The following is a 23,720-nucleotide window of genomic DNA, read 5'->3' as shown; positions in this document are numbered from 1 at the left end:
CATTCTCACTATACAAACATGCCTATCAGTTACCGCGTCAAGTGTTGGTACTCGGCTCGGGTGAAGGTGAGGCTAATGACCTGTGAAGAAGAGTTACTCCCGACAATCCCGCCGAATAGAGGAAAGTGGGAGGCAGTTTACTGATAGCCACAATGTCAGGGTAGGCACAAACGCGACACGAGGTAGTTGAGGACAATAGACAATGAAACTTGAATTTTCAAATGACTGCCTAGTCTGTATGACGGAACAGGGCTAAGAGTGGAAGGTGCGTACTATGTTTTCCTCTTTCCAAATAAACTCATAATCAACGACCGACCATGTCAACGTCAGTACCGAGTTATCAGTCCATTCCTCTCGCTAGCAGAATAATTCACCGCAACAATAATGCGCTCGATGCCAAGCGTTCTCATGCTGATCAAAGTGCGACGAAGGGAGTAATTAAAGTAGCGCTAAAACATTGAAATCTTCCTGAGTGATACTCACAACGCCAAGTAAAGACGAGTTATTCGACAACCATACCCTCTACTATACCATGTCGCATTCGTCTCAAACTCGCTGCCTCTTTTGTGAGCCAGTAATCTTCCACGCATTTGATCTCCTCGAACACCTCACACACACTAGGTTCCTTGCGCGATTCTCTTCAGCCATCCTGCTGTAACTTGTGGCGTCGTTTGATAGTGTCATAATACCGTCGCCAACCCTCCGCCCAAGGAAAGATCGGAACCTCATCCAAGCCGACGTAGTGATGGTAGTTCTTCAGGGACTGGTCCGGTCGGCGGTTCTTGAGGCTAACGAAGAGCGTAGGAAAGGCGATCCAAAAAAGTGATCCTGCAGTGGCTTCTACCAGTTGGCCGTCCCACTCCGAGACACCTCCGACCACGCGTGAAGCATCCCGAAAAGTCACCAGATCGCACGTCTCGCACGAACCTGCTGCGGTCACATCGAAGCTAGGTCTTGGCTGAATTATACCCCACGGACGACACTGAGAATACATGGGCGACCCCTCTACGAAGATCATCCGCTCGTCAAACGTCCTCAGCACGCGGGCCTCCAATTCCTCCTGCAGGTCTTTCAGACGAGGAAACCCATTGTGCGGGCAACGTGAGGTGCACCAATACCCAGCCTCAAAGGGAGTGATGGGGTAGCCCTGGTTTCTCGCGTAGTCGAGAAAGCACAGTTTCGTCGTTGGAGGCTGATGGAGGAGCATCCTTCTCCAACTGGCCTCGGGGCGTTCGTAATATCTCTTGTGAAAGGGACCCGAGCATCGACTGAGGTATTCAGGCCAGATTTTCTCGATAATAAGCGGGTTCGCGGTGCGTGCCTCGCCTCTGGGGGTGTTTTCGGCCGGCTGGAAGAACAATGCGGTTTGGATCGCTCGCGATTTGTTGATCAGGTCGTGCCAGAGGTAGCATACTCGTGTTGAGACGAGTAAAGTCTGCATATCCATTTGGAGAAGGATTTGCTCCACCAGCTCTGGGATGCAGAAAATTCGGTGAGGAGTAGTTTCTGCCATGGCTTCGTCGTTCAGAGTGATTATGGCGATGAGATGGCTTGGTAGTTTAGAGAATAAAGTCTCCTCGCGGCTAACGAGTGCTGGGAAGTATAGCTTCGAAGCGCGGCGGCAAGAGTCATCCTCGGCGTCACTCTTCCGACATCGATAGACTTGGCTACGGTAGCAGTACCGTTGATGCAGAAATGTGATGCACTCATGATGACGATGAGCACATTTTGAAGGGATTTCATGGACAAGGACAACGAAACTGCGTTTTTCAAACATGGAAGTATGTTGCGACTGCGACTCTCGAGTTCACCTTGGTCGTGAAAACCACAAGTAGCTCTGTGGCTCGAATAAGCATCGATATAGTCGCATATGACCACCACTAGAGCTCGGATGAAGAGGATAGAAGATTGAGCCGCTCAAATCTCATAATTTGCCAGGTGGCGATGAAGCTTTCGAGTGCCCCGGAATTATCGCACTCGCTGCTGAAGTTGTGTCGATTGTTCTATGCATACAATCGGTCAGACGCAGGTACAAACCTCGCATATCTTGGCTCACAAACAAGCTCCTTCGGAGCATCCGATCCTTAGCTATCCTGGTAGCACAGCAGCAGGAGTCGGTCATGATCGCTATCATGATCCTTGCTGAATGATAAGCCAGATGTTTGCTGCTTTGTCGCTGCAAGAGATATCGGTGCTCCCGCGGACGGCCGTCGGACGAATGCAGGCAGCATCAATCACAAGCCTCAACTGATAACGCCAGCAGGAATGAGTGACCTTGTAGACATTTGACTACTCCATAACTTAGGTATCAGCGTTTAGGGACACCTATGACTCCCTCCCCTCCTTAGGCTGCATTTTCTTACTTCCACTATCGACACTCCCTTGGAGCAACGCAAGCTCTTCAGTGGTTAGGGAACTCCCAATCCCACTCAAGCTATATAATAACCCCGCATAAACAGCACGGATGCAACACGGACCCAGCACAGAGCTGACCATCAAATACCATCTCCGAGGCCACAGCTATCTCCAAACTCTCTACGCAGTACCAACACAAGGATTATATCCCACTACTGCACGCTGCCATCCCGAAAAGGAAAACACGTCCCACACACTTCACCAAGCATGTGAAAGCGCAAGCTTTCATCCATCCTGCTTCCTTTGAAAGTATCCATCTAACCATGTGCCCACCACCACGGCTCAGAAACCACCTACTCGCAAGCCAAGAACCGCGACAAGTGAGCCGTCCCCAAAAATCAAGGTTCCCAGCGCAAGTACCGAGATTCTCCACAAATCAGTCCTGATAGAACTTCCCACGTGTTGGCCATTACCCCTCCGATCGACACTGACTAGACCACTGTTTAGGCTACGCGTAAATTAAACTAAATGTACGGCACTGCGGGCTGTGAAGAAACCCAGCGGGCGGCTTTGCGAGCGCTCGGCGAAGCTGCCCGTTAGGGCTAATGGCCCGGATCTCCAGCAGTGCCCCTCTGTTCGACTGCAGACTAGTCTAGACTAGAGTGTTAACGTTCCATCCCCCTTGCTAGGGCCTGCTGCAGGTTGCCCTAACAGATTGTCAAACTGGGCCATTGCAGAGTTTCGTGATGGCCTTGGGCACATTTTCACATGTTTCGGTCCTCGCAGGTGCAGATCGGCTGAGCTTAGCGCAGTCGAATAGCAAGAGCTTTGCCGAGAGTGGGGTCCAAGCCTCAAGCGCACTTGTGGGAGTACAGTATGTTAGACTCGCGATGAAGTTTGATCAGACAGTTGGTGCTTTGAATCAGTTCTTGCAAAAGTTATGGGCCAGGGCAAAATCGAGCGGAGAATTGCCCCCTTTTTCTCTTCTCGAAGACCTCAATTGAGTTAAACCGATTTAAGTCTATGACTGTTAAGAATTAAGAGTGGGTCCCCCACCAGGCTCCAATCCGTGGTTTCGGCTATCAATCTGCGACAATCCGCGAAACGTGGGTCGGGGGTACTTCGGCGGACGGCTGGCTGTAGAAAAATTTCTCTATTGTTGGGAAGATGGTAATGATAGGAGACAGGTGTCGTAACGTAAATTCATTCAAATTATATCCGAGATATGAAGTATGTACATGCGACGCGACGCGTGGGCGTCAATTCTTACTCCTATACCTATTTACTGTGGCCTTCGTCCGCATCACCGGGAGTAGCGAGGCGACTAATCGCATGCGCTGATGTACTCGAAGTAGAACTTGTGGGCAGAGACACTGTCCAAGAGCGTCCCGTCGTTGCCCGCGGTGGAGTCCACGCCAGTCACCTCGGTGATGTCCGAGGTCGTGACGGTCACGTCGTTGTCGCTGGTGATCCAGTACTCCGGGCTGAAGTGGTGGTAGCCGAGCAGCTCCGGCGGGACCTTAGGGACGATGTCGTCCGTGTGGGTAACGCGGTAGTTGCTGCCCTTGTTCTGGTCGGTGATGTAGTCGGCCAAGGCGAGGTTGCCGATGCGAGGTTGGCCGAAATTGTACTATTATGCATCAGTACTTTGCTCGAGTCCAATGTGGGCGAGGTAGGGTTAGAAACATACCAGGTCAACGGTGTACCCGTCGTTGCGGAGGACTGTCGCGCCAATTGCAGCGAGGGCAGCACCCAAGCTGTGGCCGGTGAAGACCACGTCGTAGTCCGAGTAGGTGGTGACAGCCGCCTCGACCTTGGAAGCGATGGTGCTGGCAACTGTCTCCCAGGCTTTCCAGAAGCCACTGTGAATCTCGCAGCCAGTGCAAATGCTGCTTGCGTCGGTAAGACCGAAGTCGATGTTGGCGATCCAGTTAGAGAGATCGGAGCTGCCACGGAAGGCGACAACAATGGCCTTATTTGTCGAGTCAACAGCGACGAAGCCCGCCGTGTCGCCAAATTCGGCAGTTCTGTGGTGATTCCATCATCAGCCAACTGCGCCAAATGAATCACGCGATCAGCAAACTTACTCGTTGAACTCGTCAAGGACAGTGGGAGCAGCAGCCACAACCAGGGGGCAGTTGTCAGCAGAGCAGGAGAGGGCCGTGCTTGCTGAGTCGATGTTGGTCGAACAGTAAGCGGCCGCACTATACTGCGCAAAGAGGTCCATCTGGTCCAGCAGGGTGGTGGAGACAGCTATGACAGGATTAGCATCGTGGAATAAGACTAGATTGACACAAGCACGTACATCGACGCTCGATCGGCGCGGGGGCAGCCTGAGCCAGCAGGCCGAGAGCCGCGACAACCCCTAATTCCCGGGTGTAGAGCATCGTGAGTGGAAGAGAAAGAACGGGGAAGTTGGGTTAGGGAATGATCTGCCTGGATCCTGGGGGTATCACAAACAGTGGCGATCAGCCATCCTTTTATAGAAATTCTTCCCCTTATCCCTTGCGGGAGGGGAATTCGTCGGGGGTCTGGCGTAGAAAGTCCGAGTGATACGAGCCACTCCGGAAGGGCGGGGGAAAAGCAAATCCCAGGGCCAAATTGAGAAAGAAGACAAGTGAAGGCTATACCCATTGCTCTTAGCTTCAGGCCAAGGATTGACAATGGGGTGAAATCAATGGGGCTCCAGGGGCGGCCCCCAACAAACGTTGCTCCGTCGGAGGAAGATAGGGCAAGGCCACGGGAGAAGGGGAATGCCATTGGATTGCACACGGTCCGACTTCCATCGCGCATTGGCTTCTTTTTTTGCTAATTGCCACGCGTCTTAAACAGATAGATGCACTGGTAGACAGGATAATTTTCTTGAGCATTGGTGTCAACCCCTTCCGGATGGACCCGCCCGGCATTCGAGGCTAAAGCGCGATGCTTGTTCAAGCCTGGTTGCTCTTCAGCCGGAAGAGCATGACTGACCTGCATGAACGGGCCGGAGTGTGCATCCTGCAGAAGCAATCAGAGAGAACTCCTATGAGTTAGCGTCTTTGGCGCGGGCTGTGGTTCTTCTCGAAAGACCCACCCCGTTCGGCGTAATTGGGCACGTCTAGCGGTTTGAGTCTCCTGAGTCTTCTATAACAACAACTGTTATAGTCCTCGCGGACACCTCTTATCCACCAGTGAAGTGATCACGGGGTAGGTTGCAATTTAAAGCCTGCTTCAAAAGTCAGGATAATCGAATTTTCTCCCAATTAAGGACGCACGCTGGCCGTCTGACTGTGTTGTTGAGGCCAGGGGCTTGACGCTGTGTTTTCCGCTGTGAGGAAGATACTTCCCTGAGAGTGACCGGCCCCATGGACACTGCGCCACCAACTTTCGATGATCGCGATGTTGAAGTGAAGGTAATTTTGGCCTCGAACATTGGAAGGTAATTTTCAGAAGCTTGATGCCTGAGGCATAAAGGTTTTGTTAGGAGCGAGTCCGGATCAATCAATTTTCCCGTTCCGAAGTCATCAGCAATGATCTAACTATCCATTGCATCTTATCTCTGAGGGACTTTGAAATCTATTCAGATGAGGTAAATGCAACGTCAGAGTATGGGCTTTAGTTTGATTATGTAGTTGGACAAAATTTGTTGAAGTGGCTTGCGAACACTATTAGTCATCATCAATTACCTTATGTCAAATCAACCCCGTTATATACCTTCTGGGGTTACCTGAATACCGACTTCGCCTTAATCCCGACTAGTGACTACTATATAGACTTACACAACATGGAATACATTGCTAAAACTACATACTCGTATGTAGGAGGAGAGCGTTGACATATTAGTCCTCTGAAACAAGCTTCTCTATTGGTAATGGTTGGAAATCTATAATTCTCTCCTCTCTCAGTAGTTGTGATTCACTGGCCCCGGGGGGGGTTAGTATATCGGGACCACTTGTTTGAGACTTTTGAAACGCATCAACAACTTGTCAATCGTAGCCAGAGGTAGTATTGGAGGCCTTAACCGTCGAGTGAGCTGCGAATATGATCATATCTGATGTCGAAAATCCGGAAACCCCGAGAAGAATGAACTACCCCGAGCTGCTGCTTGTACTCCACCTGCACCATGCGGATGAGTCAAATGAAGAGTACATTCTTGATACAAAGCGCATAGACCATCAAAAGGAGATTTCATCATAGACACAAAGCTTATGAAAATAAAGTGTATAGATACAAAGCGTAGAGGAACCTCAGAGGGAGAATTTATCGTAGATACAAAGCGTATAATTACAAAGCGTGGTGCGGACGAGTATTACGGAAGGTGCATACAGACAAGTATATATAGTGTTCTAATAAAGAAGAATGGCATCGATGTTGGACATACATATCGTCATCCACGGAAGGTAGAGAACTTGCAAGTGAGTCACCTCATCGAGTCGATACCACTTCTCCCAGACTACTCAACACAGTCTCCACAAGTGACTTGACCTTTATTACTTCTCGATTTGCCTCGATCTAAGATCACAGAGATCTCCATCAACCTCCCTATCCATACATTGTGGATCACAAAAGGCTCCCTTCCATCCCAATGGCAAAGCTAACAGATATCCCGCCGGAGCTAATGTTGCACATCCTAGAGGAGCTCTACTCAACAGCCAACATATACGCACTTGTGCGGACCTCCTCGGAGCTAAAAAAGCGATGCATAGATACTCTCTACAAAAACCACCGAGACTGGGTGGGAGTGCTGCTTTCGGCTGCTCAAAATGGCAATCTACTGACCGCTCAGCGAGCGGTGCAATATGATCCGATGCGTGACCCTGAGTACGATACGAGCAGGGTGATTCGGCTGATTCGGCGCCGGTTATGCCAGGAGGCGGAGTACTTCGGCTTTGATTATTATCAAGTGCCCTACCCCGATGATAGCTTCGACCGAAATCACCCCGATGACGCTATTTGGCCGTATAGATCAGACGAGTTTGACCTGACCAATGATCGCTACGATCGGCTGACTCTGGCCGAAAACGCCAATATGACACATCTCGCCTACACTCTTGCTGTTGGCAACGATCATCTTGACATAGCCCGTGCGCTGTCGCCGACTGGCCGTCCCATTGACACGGTCATCTCGAGATGGGGGAGAACAGCATTGCACTACGCTGCCTATCGTGGTAGGGAGCAGGGAATCAGGTTTCTGCTCGAGCGCGGTGCGAACGTTAACGCGACAGACTCGTGGGATGAGACGGCCCTGATACTAGCGGCAAGGCACCCGAGTGCATCCTGCGTAGAGCTGCTGCTCGCGGAAGGGGCAACGATAAACGCTTGTTGCGACGGACGCACGGCGATCTCGTATGCCGTGCTGATACATGCGGACGAGGTGATTGAAGTGCTCCTAGCACATGACGCCGATCTCAATGTAGGAGTGGTAACTCCCTTGCTGCAGGCTATCGCTGGGGGTGACTATAGCCTTGTGCGTCGCTTTCTCGCTCTAGGGGCGGATCCGGATGTGAGCACCTACAACCACAAGGAGACCGCGCTCACCCTCGCGATAAATCGGTCTTGTGGGGAGGAGGTGGTTCGTATGCTTCTCGAGAGCGGAGCAGACGTAAATGCAGCTAGAGATGAAACAACACCTTTGATGTGTGCAGCGAACAAGAAGCAGGATGAGACAGTTCGCATGCTGCTGGATCGAAAAGCTGATGTTAATGCTACCAACTCTGCGGGGCGGACAGCTTTGGGGCTTGCCATTTTGAGCGGTACATGTAAATCGGCTGACCTGCTCATCGATAGTGGAGCTGATGTTAACGCGGTAGGCCCCGGCCCGAGTACGCCTTTGTATCTGGCAATCGTATATTCGGGCAAGAAGATGGTGCGCCTGCTTCTTGATAAGGGAGCAGACGTGAATCTCCATACCGGTTTCGGACAGACGCCTCTGATGATAGCCGCCAGACTGCCATGGGCGTGGGCGGTGACCACTCTTCTTAATAGTGGCGCACGCGTTAATTCTACAAGCTTTCATGGGGAGACGGCTCTGATGTTCGCGTTCACTGCATGGCGCATCGATATGGAGATGATCCGTGAGCTTCTTCTACGCGGGGCGGATCCCAACATCGGGAATTCGCACGGGCATACGGCGCTGGACTATGCCAGGAATTATGAGCGAGCGTATGAAAGGCCCAGAATCGTCCGCCTGCTACTCGGATGGGGCGCGATTTGATAATTTCTCCCTGTTTCCGAGGACAAGACCGGTATGATCCAGAGTTTATAGGACCTTCGTTACACTTATCGCGCAATACTTCTTCGGGCACTGGCTTCTGTGTGTTTATTTCGAGGGATAGTCTGCGAGGTGATGTGGTGGACTTTCATATTTTAGAATGTTTCTGCTTGCGCCATTGTATCCTGCTAATCGTTCCGATTGCAAGAGAGTGGCTTTGACCAAAATTAGTATCAATAATACTTCCTGACTTTGCCCTACTATAAAAGATTGCCAGTATTACCTGTCAGACCAGCTGCTGGCGCAATTCAGCAGTGATCTAATGCCTCCAGGGGTTCTTCAAGCCCTAACCCTCAGACGTCCATTGCCTCGGCACATAGACTCCAAGTAGTTCATACTCGCAGGTGCCGGCTCGCATCATGAACATCTGTGCTTATCACAGTCACCACAAGCCTCTAACAGGCTACTGAGTGGTAGAGCGGGTTTTCCTCACTGAAATGCGAGATAGCCTTGCTGTTATGACCTCGACGTCTTCAGAGTTGGCCCAATGTGTCACGTTCGGGCCACACGATAGTCTCTGCCAATGGAGGATTCAATTCTCCCTGTCCAGTATCTCACGTTACACAACTTGAATACAGCTGGTCTGCCAAGAAAACAGACCTCCGAGATTTGAATGTGGATCAAGAGGCGGCCTCTTGATTCCTACGAAAGCACTTGATAATGACTATGCAGGTACTAATAGCCAACCCTGGCACTTGTCGAAGCCATGCCCGCAAGTAGTAATAGTCTGAACTTACCTAATTGCTTGGGCTGGATGTTCAGCACAAGCCTATTGTGTCTGAGTGTAGTCTTTGCGTTTTCAATCACATTTCACTTCAGTGCCCTGCATCCTGGTCCAGGTTAAAATTCAACATCGACATCCCTGCATATCCTCGTAGCATCGACTGACTCCCCCTGCATGATCACCAGTCGAGACAGCAATACTCTCCGAACCCTGCTCTAGTCATTATGATAAGTACTTCCACCATCCCATCTCCCTAGCACCATCTCCCCCTCTTCCCCTTGGCACCATCCCAAACCCAACATGGAGCCCCTCCTCAACCTCCCGCCTACCCAGCTAGCTCTCCTTCTCACCCTCACCCTGACCAGCATCCTCCTCCTCACCCGCCTCCGCCGCGCGCACGCCCGCCGCCAATTCGCCCACCAGCACGGCTGCCAACCCATCACCCACTACAACAACAAAGACCCCGTCCTCGGTCTGGACGAGATCTACCGAGGCATCACGACCGCAAAGCGTCACAAAGCCCTGGAATCCATCACACAGCGCTTCCAGCTCCACGGAAACACCTTCGCCTCGCGCCGCCTCCTGAAATACACAATCGTGACCATCGAGCCCGAGAACATCAAAACGATCCTCTCCACCCGCTTCAGAGGCTACGGCCTGGCCCACCGCCTCCCGATTTTTCAGCCCTTACTGGGGGAAGGGATCTACGACACCGACGGCGCACACTGGGCCACCTCTCGCGCGCTCATCCGCCCCAATTTCACAAAGGACCAGGTCGCCGACCTTACCCCCTTTGAATCCTTGATCCCCTCCCTGCTAGCGCATATCCCCCGCGACGGGGCCACGGCCGTCGACCTCCAGGACTTGTTCTTCCGGTACACAATCGACTCGGCCACCGGACTTCCTGTTTGGGCAGTCGGTCGGCAGCCTGAAGATGCAGCGCAGCGAGTTGGATTTCGCGGAGGCATTCAATTATGCCCAGGAAGCGATGACAGTGCGCGCGATTCTGGGGCCTTTTGGAAGATTTTATTACGATAAGAAGGCGGAGCGGTGTAATCGCGTTTGTCGGGACTTCGCCATGCCATTTGTTGAGGAAGCGGTTCGGGCTGTTCAGGACGGTGGTGGTGGTAGTGGCAGGAAACCCGAGAAATATATCTTCTCGCACGAGTTGGCGTCACGGACGAGTGATAAGCGCCGGATACTGGATGAGTTGATGAATGTGCTCCTCGCGGGGAGGGATACGACGGCCAGTCTGCTGAGTAATATGTTCTTTACGCTGGCGAAACGTCCCGAGGTCTGGGCGAAGTTGCGGCAGGAGGTGGTGACGAAGTTGGAGGGGCGGTTGCCCTCGTAGGAGGAGCTGAGGGGGTTGAGGTATTTGAGGTGTTGTGTTAATGAATGTGAATGTTCTTCCTTTCGGTGGGTGGTTAGGAAAGGTGGTCTGATGCTGATGGTTTGTGATGCTAGCGCTCCGACTACACCCCGTCGTCCCGATGAACGATCGCGTCGCGGTGAGGGATACGGTTTTGCCGGTTGGAGGTGGTAAGGATGGGCTCTCGCCGGTCTATGTACCCAAGGATACAATTGTTGCGTATAATGTGTACGCCATGCATCGGCGGAAGGACTTTTATGGGGACAATGTGGAGGTCTACCGGCCGGAACGGTGGGAAGATGGGCGGCTGCAGCCGCGATGGGAGTACCTGCCGTTTAATGGGGGCCCACGGATCTGCATCGGGCAGCAGTATGCGTTGACGGAGGTGGCGTATGTGACAATGCGTCTGGCGCAGGAGTTCCAGGGGCTGGAGAGTCGGGATTCGGGCCCGTGGGAGGAGTCGTTGACGCTGACAGTATGTTCGCGCAACGGGACCAGAGTGTGTTTGACGCCGGCCTGATTCCCCATTTCGCTTAATGGAGCTTTATGGGCATAGAGCGTGGCGAGTAGAAATTCCTTCCAGGAACTATCTTTTGAGAGTTCGTGCATAGTTACTAAGAACGGAATGATATTCTCCTCAGTGATACGATACCTCGAGGCTGGCCCTAGTGCTGCTCCTTCATCCTCACCCACGCCTCATACTGATCTTTAATCACCTGCTCAACAGGCAAATACTTCATTCCCAGCTCTCGTACACTCCGACCATTATCCACCTTGAAATCAATCCCGATATTTCTCGAAACCCAGCTTCGCGACACCCCGATAAACGGCCCCGCCAGGTACACCATAAGCTTTGGCAGATTGCGCGTGGGCAACAATTTGGGATCTTTATGAATCGGCCGCACAATCTCGGCCATTTCCAACAACCCCACCGTGCGATCGCCCGCAATCAAATACCGACCGGTGGCCGTCTTGCTCGTCCCGGCCTTGACGTGCGCTGCCGCGACGTCCCGCACGTCGACCACGGGATAGTACAGCTCGGGTGTGCCCTGTTTGTTCTGGCCAGAGAAGATGTTCTCAATCGTGAACAAGCTACCCGACGTGGATTCAGTGGTGAGTGGGGGACCCAGGGTGAGGCCCGGGTTGATGACGACGAGATCCCATCGTTTGTGGAGCTGGCCGTCGTGCAGCTTCCAGGCTTCGCGCTCGGCGGCGACCTTGGAGTAGTGGTAGGGGTTGTTGGTCTCGGTGGCGGTGTCGTTCCAGTAGGCTTCGGTGAGGGTGCTGTCTTTCATCTGGGTGATTTCGATGCTGTCGCTGTACATTGCTGCGACTGCCGAGTTTTACTGCGTGTTAGATGGCAGATAGACAAGTTGAAGGTGCTGGCTGGCTGGCTTACTTGAAGAGGTCAGGACAACGCGGTGCACGTTCTCGCATTGGTTTACTGACTCCAGCACGTTGCGAGTGCCCTGCAAAGCGGGCTCGACGCATTCTTTGACTCCGTTTTTGATCTGTGGAGGTGCCAAAAATGGCGACGCGATGTGGTAGACAACGCTGCAGCCCTCCATCGCGGGGTGGAAGGAGCCATCACAGAGAAGATCAGCCTCGAAAAGGGAAAGTCTGCCTGGATACTGGGCTTGGAGATCGAGAAGCGGCTTGCATTTGGCGGCGTTCTTGAGACTGCGGACGGTGGTGTGGACGGTCTCTCCCTTCTTGAGGAGAAGCTTGACGACGTGCAGGCCAATGAAGCCCGTGCCACCGGTGACCAGGGAAGTGGGCATTGTCATTTGGGGGTTTCGTGCTGTGAGGCAGATTGTAATGTGAGCCGTGGTGATATGCCAGAGGGTAGTGGACATCGTCCTTGGGAGGGATGCTCCTTTTAACTCGGTCGGGGGTTGTGATTAGGGCTGGTGCCGTTGCAAATCTATGAATAAGGGCCTATCCATTTTGTGCGACTTAGTTATTTGGGTGAGCCCTAGGAGTGACGAGGAGAGGATGACAGGTGGCTGTTGCTATTGTCGGAGTCCGAGCCCATGCCCAGGGTTCCAGGATTGTGTAGATCACAGCAACCCATAGACGGTTACACCCTCGGTTCACAGTGCATAGGTCCTTTGACTTCTAGGTCTGACCTGCTTCAACTTTTTAACTCGACCAGATCAGCTCTTAATTTAGGGCTTGATCATCAAATGCTATGAGGATGTGCCTTGGTTGACACGCGTTTCAAGATGTCAATATAGGACCCTCGCAAATAATCACATCATTCGATAATATGACTCTTTACGTAACCAGGCAGTCCTGAGCCCACCTATTGATGCGTCTTTAATTCTCAGAATAAACTACTTACGGGTTTTAGTGCGTAGGAGACTGGCAAGGCCGACTAGTCATCTCATTGCAACTATAGCCGGCCAGTGAACATTCTGTCGGGATACGTTCTGCTTCCCGAAACATAGGCCGCAGTGACACTCTATTTTTAGCCCTGCCAACAGGTCTTCGTGGCGCTCCCTTAAGGTACTCAACCTGTAGATCTATCGAAACTGTAACCCGGCCGATTATTTAATTCCGCGGGTACCCCAGGTTGTACTGTACATTCACCTACTTTCGAACACGACTTGCTCCATCGATTAGGCCTCATGGTTTGGAGCTACCTGCATCACATTTCAAAATCGATGACATTCTATCATAAATCAGCGCGACCCTGGTCTTGCGCTGGAGTACAGTCGTAGTGCAAAAGGGTCTAGAAGACTAAGACAGTACAAAAAGAAAACACGCTAATAAGACAGACACCAAATATTTACAACTGACTCCTCAGCAAAGACACATCCTGCTTCAGCGCCAACTTGCTGATATCAGCACTGGGGGTCTTGCCGGTCAAGAGCTCGGAAACGACCTGACCCGTTCCCAAGGCCAGAGTGATTCCCCACGGGCCGTGTCCGCTGGCCACATACACCTTGCCTCCAGCGCTGCTCACAGCCCCCGTGACTGGCGAGATAATCGGAGAGCCTGTCGTCGAAACCGGCCTGAAACACAAGCCCTCGCTCACAATCTCTAGATCACTCTTCGTCGAAGCAGCACTGCCTGTCAACAGCCGGGCCACCTCCCGCAGTCGCTCCACCTGCTTCTGATCCCGCAACTTCGGAATCTCGCCCGCTACCTCCGGCAACGGCATCTTATCACTATTCAGCCCCGCGATGTAGATCTCGGGAACCCCCTCATGGTTCACTCTGCCGAGCATTTCCGGCGCAAATTCCCACTGCGGGCCGGGGGCGCAGAAAATCGAATGGTCCTTCTGCGCAACGGAGCGGGTATACCGGGGCGAGCGCACGATGACACTATACCCGGCGAGCCCATTGATCCCAACCGCCATCTTGCGCTTGAATAGCGTCTGGAACACGCGGGGGGTCCAGCACCCGGCGGCAATGACGACATCCTTGCAGGGCAACGAGATCTCGACGGGGGTGCTGTGCACCGACATGCGCTGCTCAGCCTTCACAGCCTCGATCCGGCCGTCGCGATCGACCTTGAACCCCGTCGCGCGGGTATCCAGCAGGATCTCCACCCGGTGCTCCCGACACTGCGCCAGCAACCACTCCACCAGCGCCTTGGGGTCGACCTGCGCGCACCCCGCGTCACTCGAGATCTCCTCCACCACGCACTCCGCAGGGCGATTCATCCACGTCGGCGTGCCCTTGCCATCCAACCGTCCATCACTCTCCCCTTTCCCCTTAGCGATGGAGCTAGAAGACGGGGAAAACTGCTTCGCGACCTCCGCGCGACTCGTGCCCGACAGCAACCAATCCTCGCCGCGTACCTTGCCGCCGGTCTTCCGGCCGTGCGCGTCGAGCTCGTCCATCGTCACGCCAAAGGCCTGGCTAGCGCTGTAGCCCCATTTCTTGCGGCCGTCGTGCGCATCCGCGAGAGACTGGTGCAGGCGGAAGGAGAGGTCGGCGAGCGAGGTGACATCCTCCGAGAACCAGTCCTTGGCGATGAAGCCGCCCGAGAAGCCCGAGGCGGACTGGAAGAGGGCCGAGGCCGAGTCGACGATCTGGATTTTGCGGGTGGGGTCGGCCAGCGAGGCGTAGTAGGCCGTGGAGAGGCCGATGATGCCGCCTCCGAGGATGATGAGGGACATTTCCTTACTTCTTTTCGGTGCTTGGGCTGAACTTGATAGTGATGGTTTTGTGCTAGGTTGGTTTCAGATCAATGAATGCAATTGAGGACTGGCAGGGTAATTGTATGCTGTGCTGTCGGAGATATCGAGAACTGCACAGGGTCAGAATCCAGCCTCAAGCGCGCGGTTATATACTCGCCCTCTTTTCGTGGGCGGTGGTAGGAGTTTTCCGGCGTCTCGGAAGATTTGGCCCGTTTCGGGGGGACGGTGCGAGGATTGCTCCACCCCAGTGTGGAGTTTACCGCGGGGAAAGTAGGGTTACCCTAGTCTGCTTTGGGGAATCGGTTCCCTGTCTACGCCCTGGGGTTGACAAGGATGGGGTCTAGATTTGTTAGGTAAGGAGATTGTGTAAGTTGATTAAGGAGCAGGTGGAGTATGATCTACTTGAGGATTACTTCTGTAGCTGTGGTAGGATCTCAGTGTGTTGCGTTTGTCGTATGATGTGCACTATCTCATAGGGCGGGTGCGGGATGGGATGCTTGTCACGAAGATTATCCGAGCCGAATGAACAATACAGTATTCAACAAGCGCAACCTTGCACACAACTCATCCTTCAAAGACAGCATTCACATATCATTGCCTAAATTGACTACACGCATCGCACATATACTACATCATCAATCATTCCATTTTCCAAACCAACATCTCCCCCTGCGCGGGATTTGTAGAGCCCTATGCTAGACGCACCATAACGCGACGCTCCGTACCCGGCCACCAGCGGATTACTCATGGGGATGAATATCCTCGCTTTGCTCGGTGCCTATTCCCACCACCTTTATTAGCCAAGGTTCCAATCTGACAAAAAAGAGAGAGGCATACCCATCGGCCCCTTCGGATCGTACGGCCGGAACGACTGCGCCCGATCGGGCACCTTATTACTGGTGAAGCCGGTGCGCTCGCTGCCCTGCGGCATGTCGGCGGCGGCGGTCTGGTGGGCCGCGCGCTTGGCGGTCAGCTCCTCCCATCGGCCGTCCGAGCCGAGATCGTCGATCGATTCGACGATGTCCGCGCCGGTGAGGTGGTAGGATCCGGAGAGCTTGCGGGGGTTGGATTCCATTTTTCTGAGATTGTGGGGTTGTAATTGATAGGTGATTGTTCAGGGAGTATACTAAGGCTGCATTGGATAGGTTGAATACAGTCGTGTAGAATCTGGGGTCAATGTGGGATTTAAGTAAGGCGGGGAAATCGAAACAATGAAGATGCAACGGATTGCATGACGTCGTGGTGCGATCAATGCGGTTGAGTTAAGAGGCGAACCGTGGGTGGTTGCAGTGAATGCGGAGGCGGGATTAGTGCGGCACGGGGCCAGGTGACACCTTGCAGAAGGACGGAGGGCACATTACCTCAGGGTACGAGCTGTAGCCGAGGGTTGGGCTATTTTCATTGGTGTTGAGCGTGTGAGTGAGACGTCAATTGAGGTTTGTCGTGGGGAGGCTGTTCAGCAGTCGATTGGATGTTAGGGGTCAGCCCTGAGAGTGATGCCAAGCATTGCACTTAAATAGGGTTGGATCTATGCTGAGGGCCAGTGTCTAAAGAAGCTGGTTGTTTGTTTGGGTTTTCTTTCTCTCTGGCTAGTAAGGTACTTGATTCTGAGAGAAGCGACTATTGCAGTGATGCCGACGGCGCAAAGTTTTCTATCTTCTGACCTATCTGCTATCAATGGTCAACTGGATGAAAACCCACGATGAGAACTGTTACAGCGACATGCTACTAAGTATGACAACGAGAACATTCAAAATGAAGGAAAGTTCCGACATCTACAAAAGCCTAGCGAAGATCATCTCTTGGGACCTTTTCAACAGATCTATAAAAGCAAGACAGGCTGCTTTCTCGCAGAGAAAGCGCACCCCCATCTTGAAGTTGAAACTTACCATAAACACATCATAAGCATCCAGACTACAACATGGCAATCCCACTTAAGGTCCTGTCCCCCGGCGACAACGTGGTGAAGTGGTTTGAAGAGGAGAGCATTCCGTATGCCTACTTTCACACCCCCGTCGCCGAACTGTATTGGCTGGTGAGCACTAACCGCCATACGAACATGCCCGTCAAGTTTCTCATTTCTGAAGACCTTATCCACCAAGTCTGCGAAGTACTCACTCGCCATGGACTGGTTGCATGCCCGTACGGTGTCGACTGCCAGCTGACCCGCTCACTGGCCCAGATCCCCAGCTCTGCGGATCATTACCATGCGGCTCTGACAGCCGATGCGGGCGCTCAAGGCCAGCAACAGAACCCCGATGCGATGGAGGTGGACCAGACACAACTGACCCAGCCACAGGACCCGGATGCAATGGATCTTGATGAGGATATCCCTTCCTTCCCCCCGCCAGGCAGTGCGGGCGCTTCTAACGATGCCTACGGCCTGACGATCCTCCTCTACCCGCAGGAGGACCTCTTCTGGTTCTTCTCCAACCCGCCTCGCCGGACCGAGCTCGAAAACAGCTACTGCTACATGGAATCGCGCGAGCCCGTCATCTGCCGGCTCTGGAACTGCTCCGTGGTCACCTACACGCAGCAGACGTGGGCGGAGACGGTGCTCATCAACCTGAGCCGCGACCTGGCGACGCGCGCCGGCGTGCCGCAGGCCTATTGGCACGCCGAGCTGAAGCACATCGCCATGTTCTGGTACAACGACCACCCGTCCGTGTACCAGAATGGGGATCCCCAGGTCGACCTCCACCCGCGCAACATGATCAAGCCATACAGCACCATCCTGAGCCTGTTCCGCGAGGCCCTGTGGTTCTACGACCAGGACGGATTTTCGGACGCGGTCAAGGCGGAGTTTCGGGAGATGTTCGACGAGCTCGATCTGATGGGACTGTTCCCGCCTGGCCCTGGGTTGCGTGTCGATCCCTGCACCGACCACACATTCACGGGGCACGGCCCGATTCCTGCGTATTTGACGCCGTCGGTGACGGGCATTCGTCAGGACTTTCAGTTGCGGCAGGATACTTCAGGTTGACCTACCGTCGCCTTCTTCCTGGCGAGTTGCCTTTCTTTATGACAAATACATTGCAAGTATACAATACAAGTAGACTCATTCCATATATCCGTTCATTGATCCATTTTATCTACAGTATACCAACCACCCAAGCACCACCCAAATGCCACCCACCAAGCTCAGCCAACGGTCAACAACCGCTCACAAAACCCCCCAAACCCGCGCTCCTTATCATGCACATGAATCTCCAAAATCCAATGCCTCTCCCACCCACCCTTCCCCTTTCCCCGCATCCTCTCCCCATTGCCGGGAGTAATGTACAAACTGATGCGATCGTTCGGGATGCGCTCATGCGGAAAGCTCCCGACAATATGGCCCGCGATCTCCGCCCCAAACACCCACCCCCACCCCTCCCTTTCCCCGGCCTCCTTGACCTTTTGCTCTGCAATCGCATACAACTCCGCCCCTGTGATTTCCGGCCGCCGATCGAACTCCTCCTTCACGGCGACCCAGATCCCTTCTAGCGCATCGCGGAGCGCCAGCTTGGCGGGATCATTGCCTAGAACGTAGGTGCGGCCGAAGTCCGCCTCCCATTCTTCGAACACCGGACCCAAGTCGATGACGAGGATGTCGTCGGCGAGGAGGGTCCGGTCCGGCGGGTTGTCGGCGAAGGGCCGCAGGGTGTTGGGTCCGCTGCGCACGAGACGCTTGTGCCAGTGTGTGCGCACGTTGTGGTGCTCCGCGCCTAGGCGGTGGATGCTGTCGCTCAGGGCCTTTTCGGTGATGCCGGGCACGATGAGGGGTTCGATGGCGGCGAAGAGCGTGAGGGCTTTGTCTTGGGCGTCTTGGAGGGAGGTCGCGCGGTGGGTTTCCTCCGTGGTTGTCATTTTGGCGTCAGAATCTGATCTGTGGTGGCGTTCCCAAAGGGAAGAGAGTTGGGGTTGGGGATTTCGACTTGGTGGTGAGGGGAGAAATTGTTTGAGTGTGGGGTGTGGGTGTGGGGGTTTTTGTATACGCCGCGCGGTGATATACGTGAAGTGGGGTAAAGTGGGCGCACAATGGCGTGCCGTTATCGGATCGCCGGGCTTATTGGGGTTGGTGCTTGGGGTGATTACCACTGCTTTAGCGGCTGGCTTATTGGATAGTCGGGCCGGCTTCGTGGTGGGAGGTTCGTGATATCGAGTTAGACTATAGACTGCGATGTACACAGTAACTTACCTACATTATACGATATGTTATTCCTCCACTCCGTCTTTAACGCGATCGCCGTCTCAAAAGTTGCATGAGGTTTGTTTCTCGGGTGGAAATGGATGCAGCACGAGGTGATCGTACACTACCTAATGTAGTACGTAGATCCGAACTCGGTAGATACAGCGAATGAGGCTAAGCTTTCGGCATAGAGTCGGACAGGCAATCACACTAACTCGCGTAGCTCCGCGTTTCTGTCAAGCGATCGACAGACTCCCGACAGCTGTCAGCATTGATAGATTGGCACACCATAAAAACCTCCATCATTTCGTGATTTGGAAAATTCCATTTTGTGGGTCGACTACCGTGCGAGCATGTCGGACAAGCTTCGTAGTACGGATGGAAGCTATTATATCTATGGCGTCTGCTAGCTTGCGATTGATGAATTCCTAACACTGAACTATGAACCGCCAACGCTGAATGTGAATAGACGGGTGGTCTTTCGGGTAAGGCTCGCGATATCGGCTGATCGTTCCGGGCGTCAACTATCCAATGGAGACCACCAGCAAATGCATGTCCATCAGGTACTTGACGATGAGGATTCAGCTAGCAGTATGACTGGAGACCTCCGGTTTGTTGTTCCACTCATTTGAATCCTCCTCGAGTAATCACAGACTGTGGAAAAACCCGGAGGTAAGGATCAATGCTTCGATGGCGATGGCGGAGATACCCCCGTCACAGATAGCTGTCCCCGATTGGGACCGACGTAAGCGAGACTGGACCTTTCCAAGCATCGCAATCTAAGTGACAGTCGACAGTGCCAGCTGCTGTGAATTCGTGTGCGTCCTAGCTCTGAGACTTGGATGTCTCTCACGGGTGCCAGGTCCCTGCCGGTGGAGGGAGCCGACCGTATACGATTCCCATATTGATCACTGCCATCCCATCCTTTGCTTCCCATGTGGAAATTGCGGTGATCCTGGTTCCGACAAGCACCACGGCACAAGCATCGGGCGTGGGGTGCTAACTGGAACCCTTAAGCCCAACCGACCCTCCCCTCCTAGTATGCCCGCCCTCACACCATCACAAACCAGCCGCAAGCACCATTCCAATATCCGAGTACAAACAGGTGGACGATCACTCCGATTCCTCCTCCTCCGGCTGCATGACCTTATCGTCGAGTTCCTAGGACCATCAGTATGACAGGTCGACACAAAACCGAGCACATCTTCTACCTTTCCCAGTCGGATTTTGAGGTTCTGGAGCTGACTCTCTTTGATCACGAGGTGGCGATCGTCATCGAGGTCTTCGACGATGTAGTCGTGGCGCTCTTCGTCGTATTTCAGGATGATGGCTTTCACGGACGGGTCGCATTCGATGAGGACTCCTGTGAGGATGGGGTGATTAGCTGGGACGTGAGAGCTGGATACAAGAAAGGTGATGATTATTACCTCGGACGGCGCGTGGCATGATGGCGGTGTTTGTGTTGAAGTTGGATGAAGTTGAAGAAGACTGGTGTTGCACCAAGGGAGAGAGCGGTTGGAGGGTGAAATGGAGCGGCGCGACCGAAGATCTCCGCGGGTGTCCTGGTGCCTGGGGCCTTGTGTCCTGAGGCACCCATGCCTTGGATTATTCACTGCTTGGCGCCGCATGTCACCCTTTACCGCCTGCTGATATATCCTGCAGAATACTATACACCGCTTTCACGGCTCTATGTTTACATTATCAGGAAGTACAATTCCTTTAACACATACTCATCACTTATCACTATCCATCATGCATGAGGAAGTTTTTGTCTGCAGCAAAAAAGACCAGAAACAAGTTCAGAAACGGCGTTCAACTTCATGAAAAGCAGTTATCTGCAATACAAAGCGGACACCGACACTGTAGCGACATGGCTCGTTGCTACTGCCAAGAGCTGTGGCTTCCCTGTGGATAAACTTGGAGCCACAGCCAATACAACTTCTACAGCCAACAATCCACCCTCGGCTGCAACCCCCGGTCCTTCTAAGCGTCTCAAAGGAAAGGCAAGGAAGTTGGCTCGCGAGGCTGCCACCAAAGCTGCATCCACTGGCTCTCAATCAACAATATCCGAAACTGCTAAACACATTCTCGCCTTGAAGGATTTCGTCGACCTCGCAGAATATATCGCTGCATCAACCAAGCCGGGGATTCGCGTGCCAGCAAGCTTTGTGACGGTCCTGGACCGAGCCATCTCAGTGCGACACGAGCATGGCAACAAGGCCCGGGCTAAGCTCTCAACAAACCTCGAATCGCGAGAATCCTCGGACCGACACGAGTATTTCATCGGGATTCTAGAACACGTCCGGCAGGCTCTACAGCCTCGAATGTCAGATAAAAATGTAGAAGACCCCTCGGTTGACAACGTCACAGACCACAAGGCCAACAACCTGGCGAATCGGTACGAAGGCCTAGAAGTTCATGAGCCGTCCGAGGCGTTTTTGCAAGCCCCGGATGTTGCCATCCCCGCCCCAGCGACCGAAAAGCCAGAGGTCAACTATGAAGCCGAGCGCCTCCACGACTACGAAGAAGTGTTCTTTGCCTTCAGCCTGCTGCTTCAGGATCTGCGAAAGATCCGAGCCGTCATCGCACGGACCTGGAAGGGCTACAAACTGCGTACGTTCGATCTGGTGGCGGTGTCCCTCATGACAAACTGTGCCATCGACTTCGCCCGACATCTGGAGGAGGAAATTCAGGGCCTTCTGAACGAACATGGAGGATCGATCGCACTGTTGATCAGTCTCTATGAGGGGATCTCTGACATGGTCGGCGAGGATCCGATGCACCGGGAGCGGCCCGGAGACCCTTTTAACTTCCGAACCTACAACATTGCCGAGTCACTGTTTATACCCACCTTTGTCTACCTGAACTCGTTCCATCCTCTCGTCGACAAACACAGCTTTCTCCCATGCAGAGAAAAGTCCTTTCCCATCTGCGACAGGGCGAGCGACAGGGCGCGGAAAAGTGCAAGGGACAGATTTGAGGAGGAGAATAAGGTCATGAACGAGGTACTCTCCGAATTTGTGTATCTACATCTTCTCCTCCCGCAGCCGGAGCCACACGAAGACGAAATCACGCGCGGGATACGCAAGATGTTCGACACGCACCAGGTTCCGCTCTGGCTGGTGTTCGCGTGCCAAATCTTTCTTGACATTCACCATTGCCTTGGGGGGGACGTGGAAAGTGGGTTTGCGGATCTCACCAACACCGCGAAATGCATCCAAAGCTCGCTCGAGCTGAACCAGGAATTCTTCGCTCACCTCCGCATTGTATCGTGGCCCGAGCAATATGACGCACGGATCAAGCGTTTTCTCGAGTTCATCTCCGCGTGGGTGGATTCCGACTTCACGCAGACCGCAAAGGAGAGGTACCACGTCTGGAGGCCCTCTGAGTGCTGCAAACTTATGAAGTGGCACCCGTTGTTTTGTGGGATTTTGACATACTATGTCAAGGCTCGCTTCCAGGACTTCGCTATGGCTTTTCAGGGCACATGGGGGGCGATTATGTACGCCGCCCATTTCTACAACGCTCTGCGGCAGGAAGGGTTACTGACGAGACACTGGGCTGACATGGAACTTGTCCTGAGCTGGCATAATGAGATTTTCATCGGTACCCCGCCCTGTCAGCCTAGCGAGTACTTGAAGCAATACAGTCTCTACATCGGCTTTTCCGCCGCAGCATTCGCTCGCAACCGGCGTCATAGCATTAAGCTACCTGGATCAAAGGCCGGGCCAAGGCGTATGCAGCCTGTCGCCCCCGTCTCGCGGATGTTCTTCAGTCGACACTGTGAAGGATTGGCACCGAGCGGATTCACTGAATCGGATCTCGAGACAATTCTGACGAAGTTCGCTGCATGGAATAATGATCAAGAAGTAGATGGATCAGTTGAAAAGCATCGTGATACTCGCACCGGCAGAGGCAAGCTGCCCACCAAGAAGCGCTCCGCTCGCCAACTCACCGTCGTCGAATTACTCGAGACCTTGCGAGACACGATTCATAACGAAGCGCCGGAATTCAAGTTCGATTATCTGGCCTTACACAGAAACTGCTGGAGGCTACTTCGAATGGTCCGAGACATGTGTGATCCCCTTCTGCGCAGGGTACATGGGGCCAACTACCTCGAGGATGAGACTGAGCTGCCGTTTCTTGTGGGTCATTTCTTCATGGCTGCTGCCGGAACAGATCAGCTGGACCAGATTCTGGCAGAGAAGGAAGAGGTACTCAGCGGTGAAATGATGACGTGCGCCGCAAGCGTGGTTGAGAGTATGATCGAGTCAGAGGCTGGATCTCTGGCTGTGAAGCTTCTGGGCCAGCAAGGCTATCAGATCGAATTTGAGGAGAAAGAATAGATAGTCAACCATTGCTCAGGTTTCTTGCAAACCTGGGAGGCAACACTCTCAGGGACCTTTGGCATCTCTAGTAATGTTGGTGGCTTGGACGCGACCGGAGTCCGATGGGTGTTGTCTAAGCGAGCTGAGACGGGCGAGGTTGCTTTATCGAGCCTGCACTAATATCTGACAGCATCAGATGACGCGTAACATGCTTGCTATGATTGCTTTTTGTCAGCTGCATCGAACTGCCCATTGGTGATCTTACGATCTGCTCAAGGCCGAGAAGCCCAATAGACCCAGGTAGAGAGTGGATCATGTGGAGAATAAATTTGGTCTTCAGGCTTTTCTAATTTCATGTGGAGGCGAACTA

At 53.3% G+C, this 23,720-nt stretch overlaps 11 protein-coding genes across 11 annotated transcripts; 4 read left to right on the top strand and 7 right to left on the bottom strand.

Moving 5' to 3' along the window:
* Window positions 1-640: 640 nt before the first annotated feature.
* On the bottom strand, window positions 641-1,513 carry ASPACDRAFT_61662 (F-box protein; the record flags this gene model as incomplete). Its single annotated transcript, XM_020203682.1, has 1 exon — window positions 641-1,513. One exon carries the CDS (start codon window positions 1,511-1,513, stop codon window positions 641-643), a length of 873 nt encoding a protein of 290 aa, XP_020055327.1.
* A 2,031-nt stretch (window positions 1,514-3,544) lies between these two features.
* ASPACDRAFT_1881698 (lipase family protein) lies at window positions 3,545-4,742 on the bottom strand (the record flags this gene model as incomplete). The annotated part of the gene is made up of 4 exons (XM_020198252.1): window positions 3,545-3,985; window positions 4,046-4,382; window positions 4,443-4,608; window positions 4,661-4,742. 4 exons carry the CDS (start codon window positions 4,740-4,742, stop codon window positions 3,680-3,682), a joined length of 891 nt encoding a protein of 296 aa, XP_020055326.1. The 3' UTR covers window positions 3,545-3,679.
* A 2,177-nt stretch (window positions 4,743-6,919) lies between these two features.
* ASPACDRAFT_61660 (ankyrin repeat domain-containing protein) lies at window positions 6,920-8,548 on the top strand (the record flags this gene model as incomplete). The annotated part of the gene is made up of 1 exon (XM_020203681.1): window positions 6,920-8,548. One exon carries the CDS (start codon window positions 6,920-6,922, stop codon window positions 8,546-8,548), a length of 1,629 nt encoding a protein of 542 aa, XP_020055325.1.
* Window positions 8,549-9,390: 842 nt separating this feature from the next.
* On the top strand, window positions 9,391-11,221 carry ASPACDRAFT_1881697 (cytochrome P450; the record flags this gene model as incomplete). Its single annotated transcript, XM_020198251.1, has 4 exons — window positions 9,391-10,204; window positions 10,257-10,650; window positions 10,684-10,729; window positions 10,797-11,221. The coding sequence occupies exons 1-4, from the start codon at window positions 9,630-9,632 to the stop codon at window positions 11,219-11,221; spliced, it is 1,440 nt and encodes a 479-aa protein (XP_020055324.1). The 5' UTR covers window positions 9,391-9,629.
* A 145-nt stretch (window positions 11,222-11,366) lies between these two features.
* On the bottom strand, window positions 11,367-12,482 carry ASPACDRAFT_30838 (uncharacterized protein; the record flags this gene model as incomplete). Its single annotated transcript, XM_020199764.1, has 2 exons — window positions 11,367-12,034; window positions 12,101-12,482. The coding sequence occupies 2 exons, from the start codon at window positions 12,480-12,482 to the stop codon at window positions 11,367-11,369; spliced, it is 1,050 nt and encodes a 349-aa protein (XP_020055323.1).
* An 890-nt stretch (window positions 12,483-13,372) lies between these two features.
* On the bottom strand, window positions 13,373-14,962 carry ASPACDRAFT_1881696 (NAD(P)/FAD-dependent oxidoreductase). Its single transcript, XM_020198250.1, has one exon. It carries the CDS (start codon window positions 14,828-14,830, stop codon window positions 13,493-13,495), a length of 1,338 nt encoding a protein of 445 aa, XP_020055322.1. The 5' UTR covers window positions 14,831-14,962; the 3' UTR covers window positions 13,373-13,492.
* A 284-nt stretch (window positions 14,963-15,246) lies between these two features.
* On the bottom strand, window positions 15,247-16,413 carry ASPACDRAFT_121760 (uncharacterized protein). The gene is made up of 3 exons (XM_020196468.1): window positions 15,689-16,413; window positions 15,557-15,629; window positions 15,247-15,458 (listed from the first exon to the last, which is right to left on the bottom strand). Exons 1-2 carry the CDS (start codon window positions 15,924-15,926, stop codon window positions 15,592-15,594), a joined length of 276 nt encoding a protein of 91 aa, XP_020055321.1. The 5' UTR covers window positions 15,927-16,413; the 3' UTR covers window positions 15,247-15,458; window positions 15,557-15,591.
* Window positions 16,414-16,772: 359 nt separating this feature from the next.
* On the top strand, window positions 16,773-17,834 carry ASPACDRAFT_44609 (uncharacterized protein; the record flags this gene model as incomplete). The annotated part of the gene is made up of 1 exon (XM_020201450.1): window positions 16,773-17,834. One exon carries the CDS (start codon window positions 16,773-16,775, stop codon window positions 17,832-17,834), a length of 1,062 nt encoding a protein of 353 aa, XP_020055320.1.
* Window positions 17,835-17,992: 158 nt separating this feature from the next.
* ASPACDRAFT_44608 (M24 family metallopeptidase) lies at window positions 17,993-18,700 on the bottom strand (the record flags this gene model as incomplete). Its single annotated transcript, XM_020201449.1, has 1 exon — window positions 17,993-18,700. One exon carries the CDS (start codon window positions 18,698-18,700, stop codon window positions 17,993-17,995), a length of 708 nt encoding a protein of 235 aa, XP_020055319.1.
* A 1,435-nt stretch (window positions 18,701-20,135) lies between these two features.
* Window positions 20,136-20,468, bottom strand: tfb5 (TFIIH complex subunit TFB5; the record flags this gene model as incomplete). Its single annotated transcript, XM_020201448.1, has 3 exons — window positions 20,136-20,183; window positions 20,234-20,385; window positions 20,450-20,468. 3 exons carry the CDS (start codon window positions 20,466-20,468, stop codon window positions 20,136-20,138), a joined length of 219 nt encoding a protein of 72 aa, XP_020055318.1.
* Window positions 20,469-20,842: 374 nt separating this feature from the next.
* On the top strand, window positions 20,843-23,669 carry ASPACDRAFT_1857446 (uncharacterized protein; the record flags this gene model as incomplete). The annotated part of the gene is made up of 1 exon (XM_020197551.1): window positions 20,843-23,669. One exon carries the CDS (start codon window positions 20,843-20,845, stop codon window positions 23,366-23,368), a length of 2,526 nt encoding a protein of 841 aa, XP_020055317.1. The 3' UTR covers window positions 23,369-23,669.
* Between the last annotated feature and the right edge of the window lie 51 nt (window positions 23,670-23,720).

Source organism: Aspergillus aculeatus (genome assembly GCF_001890905.1).
Source record: "Aspergillus aculeatus ATCC 16872 unplaced genomic scaffold ASPACscaffold_10, whole genome shotgun sequence".
NCBI lineage: Eukaryota > Fungi > Ascomycota > Eurotiomycetes > Eurotiales > Aspergillaceae > Aspergillus > Aspergillus aculeatus.
Note: the sequence above shows the minus strand (reverse complement) of the source record. Positions and strands in the feature narration are given on the sequence as shown.

What these genes read in the sequence shown, in the direction of transcription:
- ASPACDRAFT_1881696 (XM_020198250.1), bottom strand. Translation starts at nt 14,830, where the DNA reads ATGTCCCTCATCATCCTCGGAGGCGGCATCATCGGCCTCTCCACGGCC.
- ASPACDRAFT_121760 (XM_020196468.1), bottom strand. Translation starts at nt 15,926, where the DNA reads ATGGAATCCAACCCCCGCAAGCTCTCCGGATCCTACCACCTCACCGGC. An exon ending in CGATCCGAAGGGGCCGATGG is followed by an intron (nt 15,630 to 15,688) that starts GTATGCCTCTCT and finishes TGGTGGGAATAG; the next exon opens with GCACCGAGCAAAGCGAGGAT.